This window comes from Diaporthe amygdali (genome assembly GCF_026229845.1).
Source record: "Diaporthe amygdali strain CAA958 chromosome Unknown NODE_22_length_803717_cov_65_427750, whole genome shotgun sequence".
NCBI lineage: Eukaryota > Fungi > Ascomycota > Sordariomycetes > Diaporthales > Diaporthaceae > Diaporthe > Diaporthe amygdali.
Window position 1 is genome coordinate 584,683 of NW_026517042.1, and position 24,849 is coordinate 609,531.

The 24,849-nt window shown below is 54.3% G+C and overlaps 9 protein-coding genes across 9 annotated transcripts; 5 read left to right on the plus strand and 4 right to left on the minus strand.

The window, feature by feature from the left end:
• Window positions 1–155: 155 nt before the first annotated feature.
• Window positions 156–4,493, plus strand: J7T55_004655 (uncharacterized protein; the record flags this gene model as incomplete). Its single annotated transcript, XM_053130369.1, has 10 exons — window positions 156–232; window positions 512–863; window positions 966–1,148; window positions 1,405–1,471; window positions 1,557–1,982; window positions 2,105–2,980; window positions 3,059–3,313; window positions 3,695–3,728; window positions 3,819–3,926; window positions 4,247–4,493. The coding sequence occupies 10 exons, from the start codon at window positions 156–158 to the stop codon at window positions 4,491–4,493; spliced, it is 2,625 nt and encodes an 874-aa protein (XP_052991583.1).
• Window positions 4,494–8,839: 4,346 nt separating this feature from the next.
• On the plus strand, window positions 8,840–10,042 carry J7T55_004656 (uncharacterized protein; the record flags this gene model as incomplete). Its single annotated transcript, XM_053130370.1, has 1 exon — window positions 8,840–10,042. One exon carries the CDS (start codon window positions 8,840–8,842, stop codon window positions 10,040–10,042), a length of 1,203 nt encoding a protein of 400 aa, XP_052991584.1.
• A 1,639-nt stretch (window positions 10,043–11,681) lies between these two features.
• Window positions 11,682–12,434, minus strand: J7T55_004657 (c-8 sterol isomerase; the record flags this gene model as incomplete). The annotated part of the gene is made up of 2 exons (XM_053130371.1): window positions 11,682–12,049; window positions 12,146–12,434. 2 exons carry the CDS (start codon window positions 12,432–12,434, stop codon window positions 11,682–11,684), a joined length of 657 nt encoding a protein of 218 aa, XP_052991585.1.
• Window positions 12,435–13,162: 728 nt separating this feature from the next.
• J7T55_004658 (exosomal core protein csl4) lies at window positions 13,163–13,967 on the plus strand (the record flags this gene model as incomplete). The annotated part of the gene is made up of 2 exons (XM_053130372.1): window positions 13,163–13,702; window positions 13,797–13,967. 2 exons carry the CDS (start codon window positions 13,163–13,165, stop codon window positions 13,965–13,967), a joined length of 711 nt encoding a protein of 236 aa, XP_052991586.1.
• Window positions 13,968–14,578: 611 nt separating this feature from the next.
• Window positions 14,579–15,107, minus strand: J7T55_004659 (uncharacterized protein; the record flags this gene model as incomplete). The annotated part of the gene is made up of 2 exons (XM_053130373.1): window positions 14,579–14,588; window positions 14,671–15,107. The coding sequence occupies 2 exons, from the start codon at window positions 15,105–15,107 to the stop codon at window positions 14,579–14,581; spliced, it is 447 nt and encodes a 148-aa protein (XP_052991587.1).
• A 2,418-nt stretch (window positions 15,108–17,525) lies between these two features.
• Window positions 17,526–18,142, minus strand: J7T55_004660 (uncharacterized protein; the record flags this gene model as incomplete). Its single annotated transcript, XM_053130374.1, has 2 exons — window positions 17,526–17,939; window positions 17,981–18,142. 2 exons carry the CDS (start codon window positions 18,140–18,142, stop codon window positions 17,526–17,528), a joined length of 576 nt encoding a protein of 191 aa, XP_052991588.1.
• A 1,338-nt stretch (window positions 18,143–19,480) lies between these two features.
• On the plus strand, window positions 19,481–20,689 carry J7T55_004661 (HET-domain-containing protein; the record flags this gene model as incomplete). Its single annotated transcript, XM_053130375.1, has 2 exons — window positions 19,481–19,648; window positions 19,721–20,689. The coding sequence occupies 2 exons, from the start codon at window positions 19,481–19,483 to the stop codon at window positions 20,687–20,689; spliced, it is 1,137 nt and encodes a 378-aa protein (XP_052991589.1).
• A 259-nt stretch (window positions 20,690–20,948) lies between these two features.
• Window positions 20,949–22,682, minus strand: J7T55_004662 (uncharacterized protein; the record flags this gene model as incomplete). The annotated part of the gene is made up of 3 exons (XM_053130376.1): window positions 20,949–22,241; window positions 22,350–22,392; window positions 22,612–22,682. 3 exons carry the CDS (start codon window positions 22,680–22,682, stop codon window positions 20,949–20,951), a joined length of 1,407 nt encoding a protein of 468 aa, XP_052991590.1.
• A 696-nt stretch (window positions 22,683–23,378) lies between these two features.
• Window positions 23,379–24,350, plus strand: J7T55_004663 (uncharacterized protein; the record flags this gene model as incomplete). Its single annotated transcript, XM_053130377.1, has 2 exons — window positions 23,379–23,562; window positions 23,692–24,350. 2 exons carry the CDS (start codon window positions 23,379–23,381, stop codon window positions 24,348–24,350), a joined length of 843 nt encoding a protein of 280 aa, XP_052991591.1.
• Between the last annotated feature and the right edge of the window lie 499 nt (window positions 24,351–24,849).

The following is a 24,849-nucleotide window of genomic DNA, read 5'->3' on the forward strand; positions in this document are numbered from 1 at the left end:
GCACAATCGGGTACTCCGCCAGCCCCGAGCAGCCGGCGCACCTACCCCTGAGACTGACACGCCCCAAACCTGGGGATACCAGACCCTCGAGCTGCTTACAGATCATTAGAAACCTCTGCCTTCCTTGGACCCTTGTGATGTTGACGATGGATAAGATGGACATTTCGGGGCATGCCAAATCAGCCAAAACAGCTTCGTCGGTCGGAACCGCCGCGGATGCGCCCCCAAAGAGGTCGCGGGTGCTCCTCTCATGTGCGCCATGCCGGAGCTCAAAGTTAAAATGTGACAGAGCCGTGTAGGTGGCCCCTTGTTCATATCACGATAAGACGGGTTGGGAGGGTGGTCATTTTCCACATGGACAAGATTTGAAGGGATGTTCATTTAGTTTTTCACATTCATGTAGACGACGTGGAAGATAGCCGATGTTAATCCCCCCCCCCAAAACCAGAGATATTATTTGTTCCCAGTGCCTTCCGAGGAGCATTCCGCGATGCTAACGAGCGCATCACAGGCCATGCACAAACTGCCTCAAGAAGTCCCGTACGGACCTCTGCAAGTACGCGCCAAAGCCCGTCAAGAACAAGCCACCAAAGAGCATGGCCGCGCGCCTGAAGAGGCTCGAGGGCATGGTGCGCGAGATGCTCGACGAGGACGGCAACATCCGGGAGCCGTCCTCGGAGCGCACGGCGGCGAGCTTGGGGGACGGCGGCGGCGGTGGCGGTGGCGGCGATGACGACGACGACGACGACGCCGGGACGCCTGCCTCGTCGGCCGCGGGGGCTCAGGTCGTCAGGGGCCCAGGGGCGAGGGGAGGCAACACCACTTATGTGGGAGCTACGCATTTCATGGCTATGTTGGGCGATGTACGTGTTGTCTGTTCCTTATATTTATGTATATAGGAGCACGAGGAGGAGTATGTGTAAGTAGAGATAGAGAAGAGAGAGCTGACTCAGTGTGCCTTACAGATCGAGGACCTCAAGAGCTACTTCGACGACGGAGACAGCAACAAGGACATCGATGAGGACTCGCCAGAGTACTTCGCCGCCGATGTGGACTCGCCCGCCGTCCTCCTCGGGGACAGGCCCTCGCCAAGGAGCAGGCAGGATCTCATAGACATGTTGCCTTCGAAACACGTCGCAGACCGACTTGTCATGCGGTACTTCAACGCATATTCAGCCTCACAGCGTACGCAAGCCACTCTTGACCGTCCTTTTTTTTTTTTTTTTTTCGTTCCCAGCCCAAGTCTAAAATAAACATGCTGACGACAAAGGTTGATAGACATTGTCCACAGGCCGACGTTCAGTAGATTCGTATGCTTTATTTCCTCAGTGTCGCCCACACCCCCCTGAGATAAGCTGCGCATCCGAGATGAGATCAACTGGCACTGACACATGAGAACGACAGTACAATGGGTTCTGGGCGGATCCGACCTCCCGGACCATAGAGCTGGACTTCTTTGCGCTCCTGTACAGTGAGTGCTATTCTTCTGCTGCTACAGTTCCCCGATCTTTGTGCTTTGAAATGTTCTAGAATGTATTACTTTGGCTAACGCAAAGGAGTGGTTTTCGCGCTGGCCATCTTCTTCAGCAACTTCATGGCGCCACACGAGCTCGCTAGCGACAATGTCCCGCTGACGCCCATGCAGCGATTTCGCCAATACCGCGCCGCGGCCGGGTCGGCGCTGACGTACACGTCGTCGCGCGATGGGCTGTACGGGTTCTCGCCCCCGGGCCCGCTGACCTGTGCGCCCTTCCTCCTGTACGTCGAGGCCGACTTCCTCATCAACCGCACGTCGCAGATGAACTGCTACCTGCTGTCGAGCGTGTGCATCCGCCTCATGCTGAAGATGGGGCTGCACCGTGACCCGACAAAGCTCCCCGGGACCCAGATCTCGCCCTTTGAAGCTGAGATGGGTCGGCGCATGTGGAACCTGGCAATCCAGATTGACCTGATGGTGTCGTTCCACCTCGGCTTGCCTAGCAGTAAGTGACTCTGACTGTTTTGAAAGGACCTCATCTGCTTCTGAAGCAGTCTCAAGAGAGACCCTCAGCGCGCGACTTTTTTTGTGAGAAGATGTCGGTGTCCTTGACTGACAGAGCTCTAGTGATCCATGGCATTGAAAGCGATACATTGCCACCGAGGAATTTAATGGACGAGGACTTTGACGAGGATACCAAGGAACTACCTCCAGCCAGGCCAGACACAGAGTATACACACATGACCTACCCAACATTCAAAGCCGGGATCTGCAAGCTGTTCGGCCTCGTAGCGAGGCAGGCACACGCGCTGACAGAGCCGACATATGAAGAAGTTATGGACCTGGACACTCAGCTGGCAGCAAAGTTCGACGCAATGCCACCCTTCATGAAGGTCAGGCCGCTGGAAGAGTGCGTGACGGACCCGCCATTCCAGGTGGTCCAGCGGTTCGGCATCGCGGCGCTGTACCACAAGGCCATCTGCGTGTTGCACAGGCGGTACCTGGTCGAGAAGGCGCCACGCAAGGAGCACGAATACTCGAGGCGAAGGTGCCTGCTGGCGGCGATGGGGCTGCTGGAGTACCAGAACTCGGTCTTTGAGGCGACGAAGCCAGGCGGCATGCTCAGCCAGAACGGCTGGTTCGTGTCGAGCCTCGCCATGCATGACCTCTTACTCGCGGCCATGGTCGTCTACCTCGTCATCCAGAACGACCACTATGCCGAGCCCGGCGGGGACTTTGACTGGACGAAGGAGGACACGGTCCTGCCAAGTAAGAGGCAGCTTATGGAATCGCTGAAGCGGTCGCACCGCATATGGATGGAGGTTGCCACTGCCGCGCCGGAGGTCAGGAAGGCGCCGGAGGTTCTCGCTATCATGTTTCGCAAGATCGAGAAGAGCCGTGCTGCAAAGGGGGAGCCTGTCTCAATGCTGGCTGAAGTACCGAGGCCTCAGGCCTCTGGGCCAACAGTCTATTACCCATCATTGGACAGCTTGAGGATCAATGGTAAGCATCTCGCGGGCCTCCATGAAGACGTTTCAACCGCTGCGTACACCATGATTAGGACTGACCATCCACGCCTAGTATCATCTGTGCCTGGTCAAGGCAATTTCAACGCGTCGCCAGCGCCCCAACCACAACTGAGTAAACATGGCTCCACGACAAGACCTATGGGAACCGATCTCAGCACGGAAGCCGCATGGTTGCCGGAGGCGACGGACGCGATGGAGACGATCGACTGGACCTCACTGGAGAGGGCCATCCGTGCCAATGCCACCTTTGACCCGTCTTCTAATGCTGATCAGTGGATGGGCGACGCCAGCTCCTTCGACTATTCAGGTATCAATTTCATGGATTCGGATTACATGAGCGGCAGCTACCACCAGGGATTATAGGGGTTGGCGTTTCCAGGCGATGGCACGGACGTGGTCAGCGATTGCCCGGAAGCAGACAGGTCATGCAACGACATAATGAACCATAGCCGGTCTCGCCAGTAGGATAGTTCCGGCACGAGCTGGAAATGTTGCCTCCCCTTCAATACAGACATTCCACGGTTCATGCCGTGGTCGTTGGATGGCTTTTCTCAAATTGGCAGGCACGGCGGGGCCATGTCGACAGGTATCATTATCAATAGGATTGAAACATTGCCCACATGAGCACTTCGTAGCTGCCATCGGATCAACCGATCGGATCACCCGAGACCGGCTGTGTGGCCCGTAGCCCAAGTCGACCTACTACAATCGGCTTGGCTCAGGTACGACGATAGTGCATCTACGGTACATCTTGCAGCCTGGCACCTATTATATGATATGCTAGAGAGTGGGACATTTTCTCCGGTTTTTAGGAGAAGCTTGTTCGCTGGGGACGTGACTTTCCCCATGGGGCAGGGCGATAGAGAGGAGCGCACGGTAGTAGTGTTGCTGCGGAGGACGCCGGGCCGGCCAGGGTTTGCGTGCTGCAACGCCATTATCACTTGAGGCTGGTGCGCTGCCTGCCTCTCGGGGCTAAACACCAAGACCATGGTCGTGTTGGTGCGGAAATAAACAGGGGGTCCAACGGCGGCCAGAGGAATGAATGACAGAGAGAAGGAGGAGCTCCGCGGAGATGTGCTGAACATCGAAAAGGGGCTAGACCGTACGGGCAGGACGGGCAGCATGAACACGCGCCATCGACTGTCTCATGACGGCATAAAAAGGCCAAGGCCATTGGGAAAAGCTGACCATAAGAGCGTTAGTTAACACGACTTGTACGTAACGAAAAACAGTGCTTTAGGTTTCGTCGCGCTTGGGGCTGCAAGGACTTCAGCGAGCCGCGGGCGGCCTACGGGCCAGAGGAGCGGTTCTCGCCCACCATCCAGAAATCACGCCAGGACCAGCGCAACTGGGGAGCGGTCGACCCAATGAGCTGGGACCCCAGGCGATCGGAACATTCGGTATCTGGAGCCCGCTCCGATAGCGAAGGGGTGGAGGATGGCAGCGATAAGACGGTTGATATCGACACCATAATAAGACCGGGTTGACTTAGCACCGTGTGACTGCAATCCTTATTGGAGAAGTGGCCGGCCCGGCTGCTATTCTCAAGAGCGCCTGGCTGGCTGCTTGCGTGCGATGTGTGTGTATATGATGGATTTAGGACGAAGCCGCCTCGAAGACTCACTGGAGGGCTGCAGGGCCGACGAGTTTGGAGCGGCAGGACTCAGGGCGCAGGCGCTGGAGGCTGCGATAATGGCCAGACTAAGACGAGGCAAGCTGGCACGTAAAAATCTAGTCAGTACGTCCGAGCAGGCACGCACGCACAATGACGTCCAACTGACGAGACCAGGTCGCTGAGTCGAGTCGGTGGCAGGTGGTTTTTTGTGTTCTGGTACAAGTACGAGGCGGTATTGCTGCTGGGTAGTATATTGCTGGCAATCAATGCGCGGTTGATTGACTGATTGATTGATTGAATGTGCTAGAGTAGGACCGTCCGGGCAGCTAGGGCAGAGTGCTCCGACAGGAATGCGCCCGAAATGGAATCTGGCACTCTGCCGTCATCTGGCACGAGGACAATTGCGAGATGATCTACTGCGGTAGAGATAAGAAGAAGCAAAGAAGCCTGGGGTCAAGCGGCGGGATGCTATCAGCCTTGCTCGCTTGGGCGGGCCTGGGCATCCGTGGGAACTGACTCGGGGCAAGGCTGATGACACTGCGAATTGTGAGATGGGCATGGCCCGGCGTGTGGGTTGACTGCAGCTGCAGGGCCCGGGAATGGGAAACAATCACGTCTCCATGGGTCTCCATCGCGGTGCAGACAATGGCAAACGAAAAAGTTGCGTGCAAAAAGCTGGGGGTAATACTAAGGTAATACGGAGGGGCGGAGGGGTGCAGTCTGATGCTTCGTGCATTGAGCAGAAACCCAGGTCCCACCTTATTGCTGCTACTGTACCGTGTGTGAGTGTGTGTATGTGGGCGGGGTGGGTGTGCCTTTCCCTCCTGGCAGCTGCCCGAGTTGCGTGCAAGACTCTCAGTGCAAAGCTGACAGACAATCCTTGGAGGGGTACGTGGGTACAAGGATCGCACCCTCCCCTCCACCACCCGAGCAGCCAGACCACTTGAGCCGCAAGCCAGGCCCTCGTGGTGTCGCTCCCTGCCCTGCATCGCCCTGATCCTGAAGAGGAAAGTCTTTCCAAGGTGAGCCGGGAAGGGGACTTTGGCAGCAGCAGCACACAAGGGCAGGGGAAAGAGAGAGAGAGAGGTACGTACTCCTGCAGACATTGATAACACCGACTCACGAACCGGTCAGGGAGGGGAGGGCCAACAAGGTGCCTGCCCTTCCCATCTATCATACGGTGCTGTATCTAACAATATCAAATCAGCCAAAGCTCCTTCCCTGGTGATGACGGCCACCCTCCCCCCGTCTGTGTACCCATCTCTTACTGTCGAGCTGAAGCTTTCTCCCTTCCATGGAAGGGGGGAAAATTCTGAATTTTATCTGGTCGCTAAGTCGGTTCGGTTTGGCAATTGCCAACAGGGCCTGTCCTGCCCCTGGCCAACAGCAGCCGTCGGTTGATGGAATCTTTTAGGTAATAACCTCACCCTCATTCCCTCACATTCGCCATGCAAAGCCCGACCTCGCTGTCGAATCGACAAAGCCCATGCCAACCTCGTGCGCCTCTGCTCTGCTCTGCTCGTCTCGTCTCTCTCCTGCTCTGCCGCCCTGCCCATCTCTCCCCCTCCCCGTCCTCCCACTCGGCCCCAAGGTGTCCATCCTGGATGTGACGCGGACCTGTGTGGATGTGTGGATGACTACAGTACATAGTCTACAGTACAAAGGTCGATGGAGCTTGATGGAGCAGTGGAGTGTACATCATCACTCAGCCTTCCTCCAGCAGCGGTACCAGTCCTCGGTATACCGTGGGCTACAAAAGTATGCCTCCCATGTATTATTATTAGTCCAGGCTGATCGGCTCTGGCTGGTCAGACTTGATACGGCGGCAACCAGGGATCAAGCAATTGTCTGGTCTGTTGTTCTCTTGTCAACCTGCTGCTCTCGGACCGACCATTTGCTGCTTGCTGCTGGCACAAGACATGAAATCCCAGACAGCACGCAGATAAGGAGCATCTTTCATTCCTACCTGCCTGCCTGCCTGCCGTTCAGTGTCTTGCATCTTCTTGCGCCTTCTGCGCCCAACCGCCACGGCATTTCATATATTGCGTGACTGCCGGCTGGGCTGCATCGACTGGAGTCACTCACTACTGGGCTGGACTGCACTGAACGTGAACGTGAACGCCAACGCTCGCAACAACCTCCTTCGGTACACGGCCCCGTGGTCTCCCTCTCGCCCGTTCTCCATACTGTACCTCACCTGCGTCCTCCTCGACTAATAGCAAATACTACGGTACCCCGAGATCCACTTGGGTTAATTCTGTTTGTCCTCCACACTGGGCTAAGAATCAGACCGCACCGCACCGCACCGCACCACTTTCTGCCGCGGATCCACGTCTGAGGTGCCAGCCAACCCAACCCACCAGGCCCGACCTCCATTGGGGACTATCGTCGTGACCACTGACGGGCAGACTTTTCTTTCTATTTTCCCTGGTCTTCTTCGCTCTTCTCCGTTCGTTCTCCAAAACACCACAAGACACATTTCGGGCAGACGCAACGTCCAGCCACGTCCTCACCGCTATCCTTGCCCGTCGCGTTGTGCCCCTCACGCTTAGGCTCAGGCCCTCTGGCTCAGGCTCTCGCTCCCGTACCTACGGTTCTATTCCGCCCAACAAGGTTCTCTTAGCCAACAGCTGTCTCGTCTCTTATCTTTCGGATCCCTTAGCCGAGTCTAGGCTTGACTGAGTCTCATCTGGACGGAACCAATTCGTGCAACAGCCCGGCTTTACCTTCCTGCACGCGCCCTGTGACCTCCTCTCACCGGTTCGGTTCGTTGGGCCGTTCAAGGACTCGGGGCTCACGAGTGCCGGCAAGGGCTGCAAAAAAGACGATCGATCCTGGGGGACCCGGCGACTCTTCCCCAGATGATAACATTCCCCCTTTTCAGTCTGCTCACCACCTGAGGCTACCACCACCCTTTCTGGTAATTCCCGATTGGGCTTTCAACACTCTTGTTAGATGCAAAGTAAACTGTCCAGCAAACCTATTTCCTCGCAACTGCACAACTCAACCGTTGGACGGAACAGCCGCCTTTCCCACCCTACATTTGTCTACATTTACGCAGAGCCAAGTCGCGACTTGATATTCCACCCACCTCTACCCGAGTCGGGAGATCTACGAGGCTGCACGAGCCCTTGCTCCAATCAGTCGCACCAATAACCGACAATTCTACATCGTGTCTGATATGTGAGTCCTTAACAGTCGTCCCTTGTCGCCTTCTTGTCCTCCCTGTTTCTTCCGGTCTGCATATTGCATACTATGTTGCGTCTCTTATCTCAGTCCATGCCTGTCCCTGGAAATCACCGCCTGACTACGTTGCACGAAGAACAGAGATTTTCTTCTCTGATCTGATTTCCCCGTCATTCCCATTACTCCTGCTAGTGCAGTGTTACAACTGCCCATTCCCAAGACGGTCCATGTTCCGTACGGGGACGCACCTTACCACCCTACTCTCATCCTTTAATACACTTCATCCTGCCCCTCACCTAGCCGTCGCAAGCCCACTGACGTGCCTGGAAGCAGAATTGTTCCGCCGCGTGTTTGCAGAAATTAACAAGCCACTCACAAGAACCCACAAAAGTAACTTTGCAGGGTGTGGGTGACAGCGGGAAGCAGGTAGGGTGACTTTCCGCATCGAACTTGGGACAAAAGACGGGGAAACCTTATCTTCCTCCTGGCTCAGATCACTGCCTCGCATACGAATCTGGAGACCCCGGGACGTTTCGACGAAACATAAATCCCCTACTGCCCGTCCTGTGCATGCCATCTGTCGACCCAATCAAATCTGGATTTTCTTAACTTTTCTGCGGTATCAACACCATACCAGACCGTTGGCAGGATAGTCAAAAGACCGGTCGAGATCTCATTACGGCCCTATCAATTTCTGGTTGCCGATAGCATCACAATCACCCTGGACTGATAATCCTGGTGTTGATCCCGTCGCCTCTGGCTCGCGTTGGAAGGACTGAGTAGCGTGGTGGAGCAAGGATCTCGGGACGGCCTCTTTCAGGAATGGCCATTTGCTCAGCAAAATCCGAGATGCCTCACGCGGAATTGCCAAATCGGCCTGCCCAGCACGCGCCTACACAAAGCATCCCTATCAGGACGAAGCCGGTTGAAGAGCGGAGGCACAAACACTCTAGATCATCATACTCTGAAGCAGGGTCTTTTCTGAATTCGCGGAACAACTCTCTCACCTTCTCCCGTCCCACCAAACGCTCCATGCCGTCTCCCAACAAGACTATCGCCATCATCAACGCCGGCGGACGGCAGGCCTCTTCTCTCATCAGATATGTCACTGCTGTGGGATACCACGTGAGAGCCCAGATGCGAAATCTCGAAGGCGTCGTCGCGGACGAGATCAGGCAAAATCCCCACGTAACTCTGCTGGTGGGCGAGCTCTACACGAGGCAAGGGGCTACATCTGAAAAAGCAGATGTAACTCAAAGTGGACCCATGTACGGGATAGGGGTAAATCACCAGCTGATTTCGGAGCTTTTCCGAGGGGCACAGCTTGCCTTCATCAACACGACATTCTATGGCGACGAAATGAAAATTGGTGAAGCTCTGGCCGACGCAGCAAAGAGGGCCGGCATCCAGCACTATGTCTATTCGTCCATGCCTGATCATCATTCCTACAACGAAGACTGGCCGAGCTTACCACTCTGGGCACCCAAACAGAAGGTCGAGGAGTATGTGAAGCAGATTGGACTTCCGGCCACCTTTGTGTATACGGGGATTTACAACAACAATTTCACCAGCTTGCCATATCCCCTCTTTTGCATGGAAATGCAGCCGGATGGCTCTTTCGTGTGGCAAGCGCCCTTCCATCCTGATGCCAAACTTCCCTGGCTGGACGCAGAGCATGATGTCGGACCAGCGATCCTCCAGATATTCAAGGACGGGGTGGGGAAGTGGGGCGACAAGCGCATAGCGCTTGCATACGAGCTGTTGTCCCCGCGCGAGGCGTGCGAACAGTTCGAGAAGGGCGTTGGCCGACCGGTCCGATATGTCAGGGGTGAGATCGAGCTCAAGGTGAAGATCCCCGAGGGCTACAGGATACAGCTTGAGTCCCTGGAGAAATTATTTGGCCTAGGCGGTGACGACCCCGCAAAGCAACCCCCTTACTTCGGCGATAGTGCGCTTGAGGAGAGCTGCCTTCACGACTCGTTGCAGCTGTGGGAAGGCCCTCGAGGCCTGGAGGAGTACGCGAGAGAAATCTTCCCATTGGAGGAGCATGCCAACGGACTCAGATGGATGGAGGATGACATCGAGGGCGAAGAACAAGATCCAAACGAGGAGGAGTACGAGGTAGTTGGCTCGCCTGGTAAAGGGCAGTCTGGTTACGATGAGGACAGCGAGTCCGAAGACGAGGTCCTGGAGATGAAGAGGCCTGCGAGAGGCGATCAGGAGTGGCTTGCCTAGAGGATAGGCACACAGCTTACTGCTCCAGGAGATCGAGAAGCCTCAGAAGCAGCAATCTGGCAAATCCCGGCAGTGACGGCATGTGGTGAACTCAGCGACTGGAGATATACACGACTCCTGTGGCGAGAAAACCTGGACGCATTTCACGGAGTTGAAACGGGCTCATCTGTTGGCGACGATATCTTGCTGCCGCCATTTACACAACCAGGGGCGCAGACTTTTCATCTCGTATCATCACTACCATACCATCGCGAACGGCGTTTTCAAGACCGCAAAAAATGCGTTGTATTTGTCTTCTATTCATTCACGGGCATTTCAAAATACCGGGGTTTCGCATGCTTATATCATGTTCAGCAAAATTATCGGGAACAAGGAGAGTCACGAAGGAGGAGGCCAAAAAAAGAAAAAAGGAGACTGAGTAGGAGGTAAGAGGATTGGTCGGTTGTAGGGAGGGAAAAGTACCCAGATGTCATTCTCTAATGATGTCTTGGTGGTGATCTGGGAAACAACAGTACAGTACATAGGAGTGCCCACCATCTCACGCCTTTGAGTGTCAAGTCACAATTTTGGACAGAGATCGCCCGCCCGTTAATTCACATTTGTGCAATCAAGCGACGCGCATGAAACAAACATCGAAAGATTTGTACCCGAGGAAGCCAGCGGATGATAATCCCGAAGGTAGCCTTGACCTTCCCGATCGGGCAATGAACGCGGGCAATACGAACGACGAGCCGTCATACTCCTGCTGCTCATCTAATGCGTGCTGCAGGGCCCGCAGGGTCGACGGCCGACTAACGCGCGCTTGATCTCTGACGCAGCAGTCCCAATCTGCACAAGGTAGGGATTTGCACTGCCATCAGCTTATCCAGGTACTTTAGACTTATAGGCGGCCCACTCGGAATAAAGAGGAGCGAATAAATGAGAGGCTATATACTACTGTAACGTAGATGGGGCGTATACACACCTGCGAGTAAACAAAAGAACCCACTTTTGCTCCGGGTCGGAGCCGAAGCCAAGTTGCGCCCTGGGAGTGGCGCCATCGGAAACACACGATTTTGCCCTTTTTCTTGCTTTCCTTTTTTTATGCGGATCCGTGCTTGGCTCTCACTGACTTGTGGGGATTGTGTGCCGTTTTTTCGTATCTACACTGTGAATTTTTGAATTCTCGCGTTGTTTACTTGGCGCCCTCCTCGGCTTTGGACCATGTTGGGTCTCATCGATTGCCCCCCCCCCCTCGGCCTGGGCCTGATATATCAGCTCCGGCGCTCCCACGCACTTTGGATATTTGCCCGGAGAACCTGCGAGGACACTCCTTGGCAACGACAAGGAGCTACACAAATAAGCCCTTTTTTTTGTGATGGCTCTTTGTTTCGCCGATGGGGTATTTCGTCTTTCGCATTACACGATGTAGGCTATGTATATTTACAGGAAGGCTGGTAATACACATTACACAGGAGGCGCGCCCACGATCTCTAGGAGCAGTCAGGTCCTCAAACCACACGAGGTCTGTATCTATCTATGCACGAGCCCACAGCCAGTTCCCACAGCGGAAACTCGAGGTCGCCAGGTCCAGCTTTGCCTCGCCCAACCGCCTCGCTGACAGCCCACCACCGCCATCCACCACCAACGTCGCCCCCCCTCAGAACTTGCCCAGCGCCAGGTTCCCGAGCATGAGCTTGCCGGTGACCCAGGTGGTGCGCCACAGGGTGGGGAAGTCGAGGGTGCTGGAGAGGCCGTCGGCGAAGCCGAAGAAGAGCATGGGCGGGATCCAGCCGCGGGCGTACTCGAGGGCGAAGCAGCCCGAGTCGGGCATCTTGTACTGCTTGACCTGGCCGCGGGGGAGGTGGTGCACGCTGCCCTGCGGGTAGACCTCGGGCTCGTAGCTGCCCGGCGTGTAGGCCAGCTGCGTCCCCGCCAGGATGTGGAAGTAGTCGTCCGCCGTGTGCCGGCCCGAGTGGCCCTCCGTGCCGATGGCCGTGCCGAAGATGATCAGGTACTCGGTCACGCCTGCGGATTGGGTTGGTTTATTGGTTAGCTATCTGCAGTTTTTCGCTTGTAGAGGGTTGGAAGACGGGGAGAAGGGGGGGATATGTTGAGACGCACTGGCGTGGATGATGTACATGGCGCCCATGGCGCCGCCGGCGTTGTTGAAGATCCACTCCTCGTCCAGGTTGACATGGCTGGCGGTGGCGGCGTCGCCGTGCAGCTCGCCGACGATGTAGGAGACGACGCCGCGGGTGTCGTTGCCGTGGGCGGCGATGCCGCGCTTGGCGAGGTCGTGCAGGCGGTCCGGCGAGAAGATGTAGAAGGACTCGAGGCGCTGCTCCAGCAGGTAGACGACGGGGCTCAGCAGGCCGACGAGAGCGGCGAGCAGGAAGAGGATGCGCGCCATGGTTTTTTTATCCTGTTCTGTGCTGTGCTATCCTCTGTCCTGTGTTTGTTTGTTTCTTCTCGTCCCTGCTCTTCTTTCTCTTGTCTTCTCTTCTCTGCTGAGGGCGTGTACGGCAGAAGGAACAAAGGCACAAAGAACAAGTAAGAAATGGGAAAGCTGTGGGAGGAGCTCAATATCGTGAGGACACACCTCTAGACTAGATATTGTCTGAGACAATCGGAATTGTTGAGGTCTGCGCCGCAAGAAGTGATCCCACCGGATGGCCGGGTCCCGGATCGAATCATCTCGTTGCTGCCCCCCGGTCCCGTCAATTGATCAATTGGATGAATGCGATTGACGGTGAGCAGGGGCCCCTGCGAAGAAACTTTTCTCCTGCTGGCCAGCGCAGCACAGCAACCAACGGGCACGGCACAGCGCAGGGGTCTAGGGGTCCTTGGTCCTTGCAGTGGGGTGTGGCAGGGTGGAGGGTGGGTGGTGGTGGTGGGGGCGCCACACGCCTGGTCCTGGGACTGCAGGAACATGCCCGCTAAACTTTTTGGCTTGACCGTGAAATGACTTGCAGATCAGCCGTCCAACGTCACTGCAAGACCTCAGAGCTTAGCTGCCCCGCCACGATTTCGACGACATCGACCACGACGACTGCTTCCGAACCTTCCTGCAATACCCAAGGAAAACCTAGTCGACCTCAAGCTGGGGGACGGACTGCCTTCATTTACACAGCCGTAGCCATGGCAACATCAACACTCGCAATCCCAGGCCAGCTGCTCGGCCCAGCCTCAAAATACAAGCCCGGCCCGGGCGTGCACCTCTACGAAGCAAATCTCTACAGCTCCCTCCTAGGCACCGTGACGATCGCCCAGCCTGCCTCCCAGTCCTCCGCCGCCGGCAGCCAGGGGCCCGCGAAGCGCATCACGAGGATCACGCAGAACCTCCCGTCCAGGGCAGCAGCAGGGTCACCGGCCGAGCTGCCCACGATATCAGTGTCGCGCGGGGCAGGCGCCGGCGGCGTCGGCTTCGGAGGGGCAGGAGCAGGAGGAGGCAGCAAGAAGCAGCGTGAGGTCCTGCCACAGGTGGGCAACACGGTGCTGTGCCGCGTGACGCGCATCACGCCGCGCCAGGCCGTCGTCGCTATCCTGGTCTGCGGCGACACGGTCCTCGAGGCCGAGTGGCAGGGCGTCATCCGCGTCCAGGACGTGCGCGCCACCGAGAAGGACCGCGTCAAGGTCTATGAGAGCTTCAGGCCGGGCGATATCGTGCGCGCATCGGTGGTAAGTTCCCATTGTGTATCCCACTGTGTATCTACAGGAGGAGGTTTCATGAGAAATCATGGTGCGAGGCACGAATGCTGACGATGTGGTACAGATTTCCCTCGGTGACCAAGCGAACTACTACCTGTCCACGGCGAGTAATGAGCTCGGTGTGATCATGGCCGTCAGCGAGGCTGGCAATGCCATGTACCCTGTCACATGGAAGGAGTACAAGGACCCTGAGACGGGGCTGAGTGAAAGTCGCAAGGTCGCGAAGCCATTCTAAGGAGGTCTATCGACTGGATGGACAAGAAAACTCTTCCTAGGAGCTCTCACCCCGGCTATTATTTGATGAACATAGCCATCAGCGATAAGATGACCAGCTTACCGGCCGTGCGACATGTCTGGCCAAATATGTTGGTCCTGTTGTGAAAGCCAACATTGTGGCTCTTGCTTGAGAGGGTCGATATGCTACCGCCAGAGCGTCAGGGGGGCAGGCCTGGGTTGGCTTGCGAAGGAGTGGCCAGTCCTCCCGGTTTGCCATGCCAGCCGGAAGTCATTCGACTGAATCACTCGAAAATACGGACGGCTACATCACGGACGTGAGCCGTAGCACAGGCTCATTACGTGCATAGTCCGAGAAAGTCCATATCAGGACTTTATCCGCCCAGCAAAATCAAGGCAACGGAACTCAACTCGCGATTCACGGGGTTTTGCGTATGACGGCGCCTACGGCCAGCTGGCTTACCTTGTGGGGGGGAAATAAGTTGGAAGTGCACAGAATGCATGACTTCGGTTTTGCCTAGCATAGTGCCAACTCAAGACAGGAAATTCTAGAACAAGGGAAAACTTTTATTTCTAGTGTCTAGCACTTGTACCAATCTATGGTCTGCCTGTCTATTTGCGTCTATTCATGGCCGTCGTTATGGTTGTCAGTTCCAATTTTTTGGATTTCGTTCTCTCATTCATGTCATAATCCGCCCACTTACACCACATCCCAGGTCACAGTGATGACCCCCTGGCTCAACGCCCCACACTGCTTGAACACCGCCGGCGAGACGTCAATGTCGCCTTTGCCGCACGACATGCACTTGTCCTTGATGGCCGCCTTGATCGTCTTGCCGTTGCACTTGATGCTTGCCGACTTTTTGCACATGGGCGAAGAGTTGGGGTTTGCGTACGTCCCGTACATGCTTGTCGAGATGGCCACCACGAGGTCAGTCTCGCTGTTGGTGGCGCCGCATGAACCCGACCCCGGCGTGTAGTACGTCATCTTGCCGCTCTGAGACCGCTTCTCGATGGCATTGTCCGTGATGTTCTGGGCCTCGCCATTCTCAAGGTCGACTGAGATGGTCTGAGGCTCTAAGGGAGCGGCGGCTGTGAGGGCCGTAAGGAGTGTGAGGATGGTGGTGGTGGTGAACTTCATTTTGAAAAGTTTCTAGGAAAGTTTATGTTTATTTTCCGAAAGATTGTGTTTAATTCAGAGAAAAAGAGAGTTGTGGTTTATGTTACTTGGTTCTCAATGAGTGTTGACCAAGTATAATTTGCTCTGCGGAGTGTAATCCAAGGCCTGCTGGAGGAGTAATTGCAATTCGACTTCGTAAAGATGAGTTCTATCAAAGAATGACTTGTCCCTTCCCAAGACAGTATTCTTCTCCCACCTACAGCGAACAACCTATTTATACTCGAATCCCTTCCGGTGGGCATCATCAAAACTGCCGAAACAAGCATCGGAAACCATCATGTCTTCCGACAGAAACGCATTCTACTGCACGTTGATGAACGGCTCAGCAGACATTTCGAATCTAGAAGCTCTAGTTTTTCTAAAGACTTTCTCGAAGCAAATGGCCGTGCGCGGTACCTGAACGGGTCCTTCCTGCGTGGTTTCTCCTTTTACGGTTCTAGTGTGAGGGGATCTAAGGGGCCGCAACGGACACCAGCACAAGTAGCGTTGCCTCTAGAGGCTGTCTCTTCGGGGCAACTTGACGTTTAAAGTAAACGCGAGAAAGTTTTGTCATGGTGCGAGTACAGGCAAGCTTGGCGACGTTCTAATCACAACGTTCCAGACCTCTGCGGTATCCGAGGTGCGTGTATCGGTGGCCATGAATAGAGCCCGAGAATCGCTCCTTGGGAAGATAGTAGGCCCGACAGGAACTGTAAGATTCTCATCGAGATTGTGGATAGTCTTAGACTGTTCGATAGGCTCAATCAATATCATTTTGCATCTGTTGTCCCTTCATCTTATGGCTCCCTCGTGACATTTCCAGCTGCCATAATCTCAACTCTGAGCTCGACAACGATGCGAGGAATATTGCGAAGTCTTCAAAATAGCGATATTGGAACAATAATTCATAACTTTCTCGCTTCGTTAATGCTGCGCAAACAGATTCAATATTGGAACTTCGGACATCACAGACACCTGACTCTTGGTCTCGAATACTTCGCATTCGAGACGCCGCTCCTCTACTGCCAAGATGCATACCGATCTCTGAGTCTCCAGAACGCGTATTGTTCTTCTTGGCGGAACGATTCAGACATTTTTCCAGAACTAGAATTGGCCGAGCGTTCAAAGCCGGCGTCCGGCCATCGTCTCGGCGCTACCCATTTTGATCCACATCCCGTAGTCACTCAGTGGCTCGATCCAATTAGTCCGATCGCTTGCATAAGCTGGAGACTTTTGGTTTTGACTGCCTAGTTGAGAGCTTATGTAGAGAATCTCAGGTCTTTGATCGGTGGGTGTCGCTGTTAGTACCTAGGCACAGCGCATCTAGCTGGGTAATCGACGGGCAGAAACGACGGGCTCCTAGCAGCGTCGGGATGCACCGTCGGGTAAAATCTCTAAGCATGAGCGGGAAGTTTTGGTGTTTCTTTTCTCCTGTTATGCATAGATCCCTACAGGGAGGAGAAACGTCTCGTTTGAATATGTGTGTTGTTTACTGGTTTCTGCCAAGTGTCGTTCTTATTTTCTGAAATGATCCCAATGGTATACCAATGTGCATCCGAGGGCATTCGCTACCGGCTGTCTAGTGCACTCTCTTTCCACAACGTCTTTATCAATGTGCTGAATAGCAAAAGGGAATATGCTTGAAGAGTAATCAAAAGTCCAAAAGGCTGCTCCTAGCCACAATCTTAGATGCAATTTGAATTTAGCTCAGTCTTTGAAGCCTGACAAGGTATTCTAACTAAACTTCACTAGTTTCAAGCCCAGCTGTGAAGGTTCAATCAGAAAGTTTTGTTCAATAAGGTACAAATTGTCACGGATTTGTGTAAACTTTGCCAATCTTAGGGAGACCAGCTCCATTAGAAAAACGAAAGGACCAGAGGCATGGCAAGCGTGTACAGTGTTGACGAGGGGGGGGGGGGAAGAGTAGTGTCCTTCTGATGTTGGCTTTACTCAAGACACAAAAGACGTCCTTCTCACTTTCGTGGCTGTCCGGGTTAGTCAGACGCGTAGCACCTTCCGCAGGCAAGACCGGCTTGCTCTGCACCGATGATCCAAACCATGTGGGTTTTGAGAATGGGCGGGAAATGCGGTACCGTTTTGCTCGTCGTTGCCATATCTAGGTTGCGGGTTTACTGTTGGTACTTTTCGGATCTTGTTGCAAACAGAAATACACTTTTCTTCTGCATTGCCGTATACTCCGAGAGTCAGTCTGCCTCTCCTCTGCCTAGTCCTTCAACGAAGCGGCTGGAGAGTATTTGCCCGGAGGTCAATGGCTGCCACAAGTAGATCTGCTCAGGCACTGGCGTGACGACTCATGCTACAGGCATATCCAGTCCTCATCCCCTATTATTGCTCTTGCAAGTATCATAGTGTTGACTCCAAGATGCATACCAGATTCACCTACTGCACGCTTCTACACTCAACAATCTTGACAGTCTGCGACGGCCGATCCTGCAGCTCCGTCCTCACACCCGCGATCTTCATCAGCGTGTCCTTGCTGGCCTGTGACTGCGGCGCGATCCTCCCAAACACGGTGTGCTTGCCATCCAGGTGCGAACATGCACGCAGCGTGATGAAGAACTGGCTGCCGTTGGTGCCAGGGCCCGCGTTGGCCATGCTCAGGACCCCCAGCCCGTCATGTGACAGACCCTGCACGATCTCGTCCTCAAACTTGCCGCCCCAGGCCGACTTGCCGCCAGTGCCGTCGCCACGGGTGAAGTCGCCGCCCTGGATCATGAAGTCCTTGATGACGCGGTGGAAGAGGCAGTTGTCGTACTTGCCGGCGTTGGCGAGCGTGATGAAGTTCAGACAGGTCTGGGAGGCCATGGTTAGTCACAGCAGGTCGTGGCAATAACCGGGGATGGGCTTGCCTTGGGAGTTTGCTCGGTGAACAACTCCAGTTCGATGTCGCCGAGGTTAGTCTTCATGAGCACACGTTGAGGCAGTGGGCCTGTCGGCTCCTCTCCAGCCACCAATAGCGGGGGCTCGGATTTGAAGAGCTTCTTGAAGAAGGACATCTTGTTATAGGCTTGGAAGTGCTGAGGCCACTGTGGCTTGGCCAAAGTTGACAGCTTATTGAGTGCAAGAAGTCGCAATGGGAAGAGGTTCAAGTTACTTTACAGACAAGTCGTAGTTCTTGTCAGGTCGAGTCGTGAACCTGGGCTTGGCATGGTGCCACGGAGATTGTACCCCTGACGACATCGGGCATGATCAATTGATCGCTGTTTGCCGTCGAACCCTCCACATTTATAGAGTAGACTTGAGAAATTATTACGGCTAGCTTTGTGGACATGGTATCGCCGCCTCATTTCAGCTCTTCTATGAACAGAATGTACCTTCTCAATTATCGCTCAGATGACAATGGGGCCTGGGAATGTTGGTTGACATTCTCATTTGCGTTCAGGTGTTCGCGCCCCATTTGCCACCAAACTTGGAGTCGCCAAATTTCTTTGTCATCTCATCCTATCTCCCGGGGCCCAGTCCGTCAGACAAATTAAGAAGCGGACAATCCTCAGGACTCGCATAATAAATAGCACCAAGCACCTCCATAATTTTGCATCGCTCTTCTATATTGATCGCGACGTGAAATCTCCCCGTACCCGGATCACTTGCTTTTTCCACATTCGTGTTCAAAACCCAGACACCGCCTTGGGCCGGCCAACCGGAATAGGTGACAGGATCATCGAGTTCCTCATTGTGTGTCAGGAACCACATAGCCTCGTCATGTGTGCTGGGCCACCACCTGGCGCCTAGCTGTCGCATTCGCTTGAGAGTGTGCCTCTTCGTCTGCTTCTGAGTTCTGTGGGTATTCTGCGTCTTGAAAGCGGACCACTGCGAGGAACTCCAGCTCGACGGTGACATAGGGGTATAAGCTGTAAAAGCCACCCTTGATGGCCATCCACGTACAGTAGCACCGGGTCCATCACCAAATGAGACTCGGTATTGCGTGTCGTCTGCATGTAGGTAGAACTGGCCTTGCTGTGCCTAGAGTCCTGATCGGGTCGGTCATGCTGTGAGTGGTTATTACTTCAGCAGCGTTGTTGCCTGAATTGATCTATATATAGAATATATGTTCATAAAACAGGTTTTACTTATTATAAACAGTGGTTTGATCGGTTTATTCCCAATCGATTTCAGCCAGACCCGATGAGGCGACGATGTGTAGCTGCGGGGCATGGGATGACTGCCGACTTCTTGACCAACCATAATCCCCCTCCATCTCACATTATTTCCCAACACTCAGCTTCGTGTACGTTCCAGGCTTCCGTTGACAGAAGCTTTCGTTCAATTTTCATCGGTATCATAGCGATCTCGGACTCGTGATCTCGCGTCAATACTCGTTACAGACAGAAGACATGTCTTTCAATATATGGGATTTATTCGCCAAAGCGTGGCACTTCAAGCTGCCAGCCTTCGGGATGGATCAGCTTCTGCCGATCTGCAAGACTTATACTTTCTCCTTCGGGTTCTGGATACGACTTACATCAGAAGGAACTGACAGCCGAGTCACTTCGACTGCCATGGTACGTGCGCACGCATCCTTGAGTAAATGTCCTATCTCGACTGAAATCCATGAACGCTGAATGGTGGAACAGCGAGAGACTCCGGTACGCTATGCTCCGCTTGAGCATGAGTATGATCTCCGCTTGTTTTTTCTTCATCCTGGCTCAGATGATGACATCGTCACGGGCCACATGGAATGTCGTGGAATGGAACAGCCACGAAAAGAATTCGAAGCATTGTCTTATGTATGGGGCGCAACGGACGACTGCGCAATCATTTTGATCGATGATACGTCTGTCTCAGTCACAAAATCACTAGAAGCTGCCCTCCGCCACTTGCGATTCCCAGACCGTCCTAGAACCCTCTGGATTGACTATGTATGCATCAACCAGCACGACATTGACGAACGCAACCGCCAAGTTGCTATGATGGGATCAATATATTGGCAAGCCATAACTGTCCTGGTATGGCTGGGTGAAGCAACCCCTGACACCGCCGCTGGAATCAAAGTCCTCAGCTACCTTGCAAACGAGCCGCGACCACAGCCTCGTCCAGTTTGGCAAGACTATCCGCCGTCCGTCGTACGAGCTGGCCTCTTGGACATTATGAACAGGCCATGGTTCCAGAGAATGTGGGTTGTCCAAGAGATCGGACGTTCAAGCAGTGCATCCTTGATCTGTGGTCGGCACGAAGTCAAATGGCAGTCCAATGATTGTATCACTGTGAAACGGTTCGTGAGAATGATCAAATACGCCGAGATATCACCTCAATGGGAACATATGGGGCTTGGCACGGTCAACATGCAACCTCTCCTCGACATGTTGGACCTCCAGATTGGAGAGCAACTCGACAGAAGTTGGGGTGGGACTCACCGTTCTGCCCCCGACTTTCTCGATATCGCCCACAGTATGCGGCACAAGCTCTGTTCAGATCCCAGAGACAAGTTGTTTGGCATCTATGGAATCGTAGAGCATTCATTGCATAATGAAGACTTCAAGCCGGATTATACAATGACCGTCGGGCAAATGTATGAGGCTTTGGCAAGACTAGCCTTCGCATGACGAAAGAATTAAAGATCGTGACGCCTTTTACTATCCTAGCCATACACACATTGCAGCAGTCGCAGGTAACGAAATGAGATGACAAGCACTGAGTCTTACAGCACATAATCACGCTATTTTCTTGAAAGTGAAATGAATGTACATGAAGAAATGCACTATGAATAATGTGAGAAACCCCGTTCGAATATGTTTGAAAGCTTCCGCAAAATTTGCGATTAGTTATCATGGAAAACAGCAGTTCTGCAAAATGTAACAGATACTATTTCAACACCATAGACTCTGTGTACTTTTTGATCGTGATCTCGATTAGCGCAAGCTGCTCCTTGGGCCACTCCAACCACCTCTTGTGCTCCTCGTCGAGGAACTGATCAGTGCCAAGTATGATGTGCTCTGCCCAACCCTGCATGAACCAGTACACCTCGAGCTCCTTCAGAAGGAGGGCAAAGTACGCGAACACCACCAACGCTATCTCTTCCTTCCTCTCCAAGCATCGGATAAAGTTATCATCCAACCGGTACAGCCAGGCATAGACGGAGTACTCCTGGTCTCTCTCCAGTGGCTCATCCGGCGTCTTGCCCCACATGGCTTCACAAGGGGGGCAGATCTCCTCGAGAGCAGTCAGGCTCAGCCGACACACGTCGTCGTTGCGGCGCCGGTCAAAGTCAGCCGGGCACATCAGGGAGCAGATATGATGGCGCAGACGATCCAAAGGCGGCCTCCAGTCGGGCCGGTGCTGCCTGCTCCGCTCGCGCCTCTCGGCGTCCCTGTCCTGCGCCCGGTCGTCCGGGTCCTTCTTCACCATCGCGCGCAGCGGGCCGTCCTCGTCGAACATGAAGGGGCTGCCCATGGTCTCGATGATGGTGCGCACGCCCCGCACCAGCTGCATCCACGTCGCGGGCCCGTCGCCGCCCGCCGTGAACATCAGGAAGTCGCCGTCGCTGGGGCCCTTGGCGAAGGTGCAGAAGCACACCAGCATCGACGACACGTACAGCGCGTGCGCGTTGTGCCTGCCCAGCCGCGACAGCTCCAGCCGCGTCTGCTGCAGCGCCGTGGCGAAGTGCAGCACCGCCTCGTCGTGCAGCTGCTGCTGCCGCTCTGGGTCGGCCTCGTGCCGGCTCATGTGTAGGGCTGAGTAGGTTAGGATCAGGTGTAGGGTGTGCGGATGGGCGAAGCCGAGCTTGGGGCAGTCGATTGACCAGAATTGGTCCGGGCCCTTGGCGTTCGCGATGTTCATGGAGGCCTTATACATGTAATTGTGTAGGAGCTGGAGATCGGTGATGTTCAGGCTGTGGTCGCCGATCAGGTAAGGTGGTGGTTGTTCTGATAGTGTATCTGGAGAAATGGCCGCAAGGTCTGGATTGTTTCCTGGGCTGTGGTCGGCGGAAGGCGGTTGAGCTGTAGCTGCGAGCCAGTCCTTCCGGGGCCGACCTCGCCGGCGAGGCACATCCTGTGCCGGTGGGGAGGCATCTGAAGGGGGCGAGGGATTCGAATTGAAACTGCAAGGGATGCGGAACTTGATGCAGTTCTCGCAGGTTGGCTTGGTCTCATCGCACTGTAATTGCTCAGCTCTCTGTGGACTGACTGCGTGCTTGCCATCATCCCAAGCTCAGAATAAGATCTGATAGAAGCGAGCAAGGCTTTGAAGGAAAACCAAGCTTACCTTGATGCGTCTCAACTTGCAGTTCTTGCAGCCATGCCGCGATCTGAAGCGTCTGAAGTTAGCTAAGGAGATATCGAAGAAGAGACTCCAGATGGAGGAAGGGCAGAAGAAAACGCCTTGTGCCATCCTGTGTCACCAAAGCAGGTAATGTTTGGGATGAATTGTAGGACACTGGCTGCTGGAGGAGCCTGGCCGTGTGGAGGGAGAGAAACTCGTGCTACTCGTCTTCAAGAAGCACAGGAAGTGTCAGCTGCTTGCTTACTTGTGGTGCGTACGCCTTGTACGCTTGCCAACACTGACAGACTTTGGAGCCGTTGCGCTTTCATCCGACATGATCGCCTGGTACTTGAAAGTTGGTTGGACATTGACTGTTGTCGAATGGGGGCGGGAGCGCCCTTCAAATACGATGAATACGAATAATCGACACGGCTTATAAGCCGGCGTGTCTTGCGCGGCAGCCGAGGCTGTGCAGCGATGAGCTGCTTCTGGACAATGTCTTGATGCGGTATGTCGCCGTCTCGGAAGTTGGAACTGTGGAGATGGCGCCTGTATTCTACGTTTCCTGTCGGCCTACCAGCCCTATACGATGTCAAAACCTGAACAACCTAATGTTAGAAGATCGAGCCCAGGGGCTTTGAACTCGCGCCCATTGCCTTGACATCTGCGGGTGCAAGGGTACCGCAGTCACGGCCAGCCCACAAAAGGGAGAAGCGGGCCAATGCGCTTGGATCTTTGCTTCTAGATGCCCTTTTTGGTCTGAATTTACGTATTCTCCTATACGAAAAACATCCCTTGAATACGTAAAATGGCCAGCGGTTGTAAACTGTAGATGTAGTTTTAAATGCAGCACTAATCATGCAAAATTTTTTGAAAAACCCCAAAGGTAGAGTATCTACTTAAGAATGCCATGGTCATCAAAATCAGTCTTTTCTGTTTATTTTCTTGCTTCTTGAACGACCTACTAAATTCCTCAGCATCCACCGTCCGCCGCTTGCTGCCACACTCGCTTAATCAACTCGTCTAATCAAGATGGATATTGTCTTCAACCAACATGCCAATGGCACCTTTGATATCGAGTATTTCCAGTACACGCCGTCAAAGGAGGCAGGTCTGGCATTTCTCTCAATCTTCGCAGTCGCAACGGTAGTCCATGTCGGCTACATGTTCTTTTTCCGATCATGGTCCTTCATCCCAATGATATTGGGCGGGATATGTATGTTCACTTGTCCTCCCTGGTTCTATTTTCTACTGGTCTTTCTATCCTATTTGCTACTGCTCTGGCTTCCACAGGCACTCACTTACTCGTACTTGTAATGGGACTAACCAGAGTTGTGTGCTGCAGGCGAAGCCTTTGGCTACTACGGCCGCTTCATGGCGCACTCGGAACCAAAGAAGATCGGCCCCTGGATCATGCAAGCAATGCTTCTCCTCTGCGCCCCTCCGCTGCTGGCCGGCAGCATCTACATGTCGCTGGGGCGGCTGATCACGGCGCTCGACGCCTCGCGCTTCTCGCTGATCCGCCCGGGCATCCTGACCAAGGTCTACGTGCTGATCGACACGCTGGCCTTCATGAGCCAGCTCGGGGGCGTGGGCGTGCAGGCCTCGGGCGACGCGAACCTCATGGCCATCGGCAAGAAGTGCATCCTGGGCGGCCTCATCTTCCAGGAGGTCGCGCTGGCCTTCTTCACCTACATCGCTGTCAGGGTCCAGGCCAAGCTGGCCCGGGAGCCCACGGATGTGGCTCTGGGCATCGGCCATCTGCTCAGGTGGAGGAGGTTCTTCTGGGTTATGTACATCGCTACTGGGCTGCTGATGTTGCGGAACCTGATGCGCCTGATTGAGTTTGCCCAGGGCCCTCTGGGGACTATCGCGAGCAACGAGGCGTTCGTCTACGTGTTTGATGCCGTTCCTATGGCCTTGGTCATGATTGCGCCGCTGGTCTTCTACCCTGCTAGGCTTACCAGGGTGGCATTGAACTCGGAGTACAAGGTTGTTGGGTAATAGTTTACTGTTTGGGCATCAGTCCAAGAATTTCCCACTTACATTAGAGTTAGATCAAGATTCCATTTGTCATTTCCCTTTGTATATGGGCATGGTGGTCGCATGGGAGAGACACTTCATTGTCCTGCGAGGCGTAACGGAGTTTTCAATATTGCATCGATAAATCATACACTCGGGTAGTACACGTAGCGAAAAGCACTTCTATTCCAAACCTCAAAGGTATTCTTGGATTGGTCAGACCCAGCGTCACTCCTTGCTGGCAGGATAGTAATTACCACACCGAGTCTGCTCAAAGTGTTATCACCTCTCGGATTGTTCAATCTGATGAGCCGAAATCCAGTGGAGGAATTTCTTGCAGCCTGATAAACGGCCCCGGATCGGAATTCAAATGGCTGCGCCACGCTGACCTGCATGATGGTCTCACGGTGCGGGCCGGCCGGAGGGGCCGGCAAGAGGCGCCGCTTAACCCAGCAATTGACCAGATCTGTGGCCTAAATCT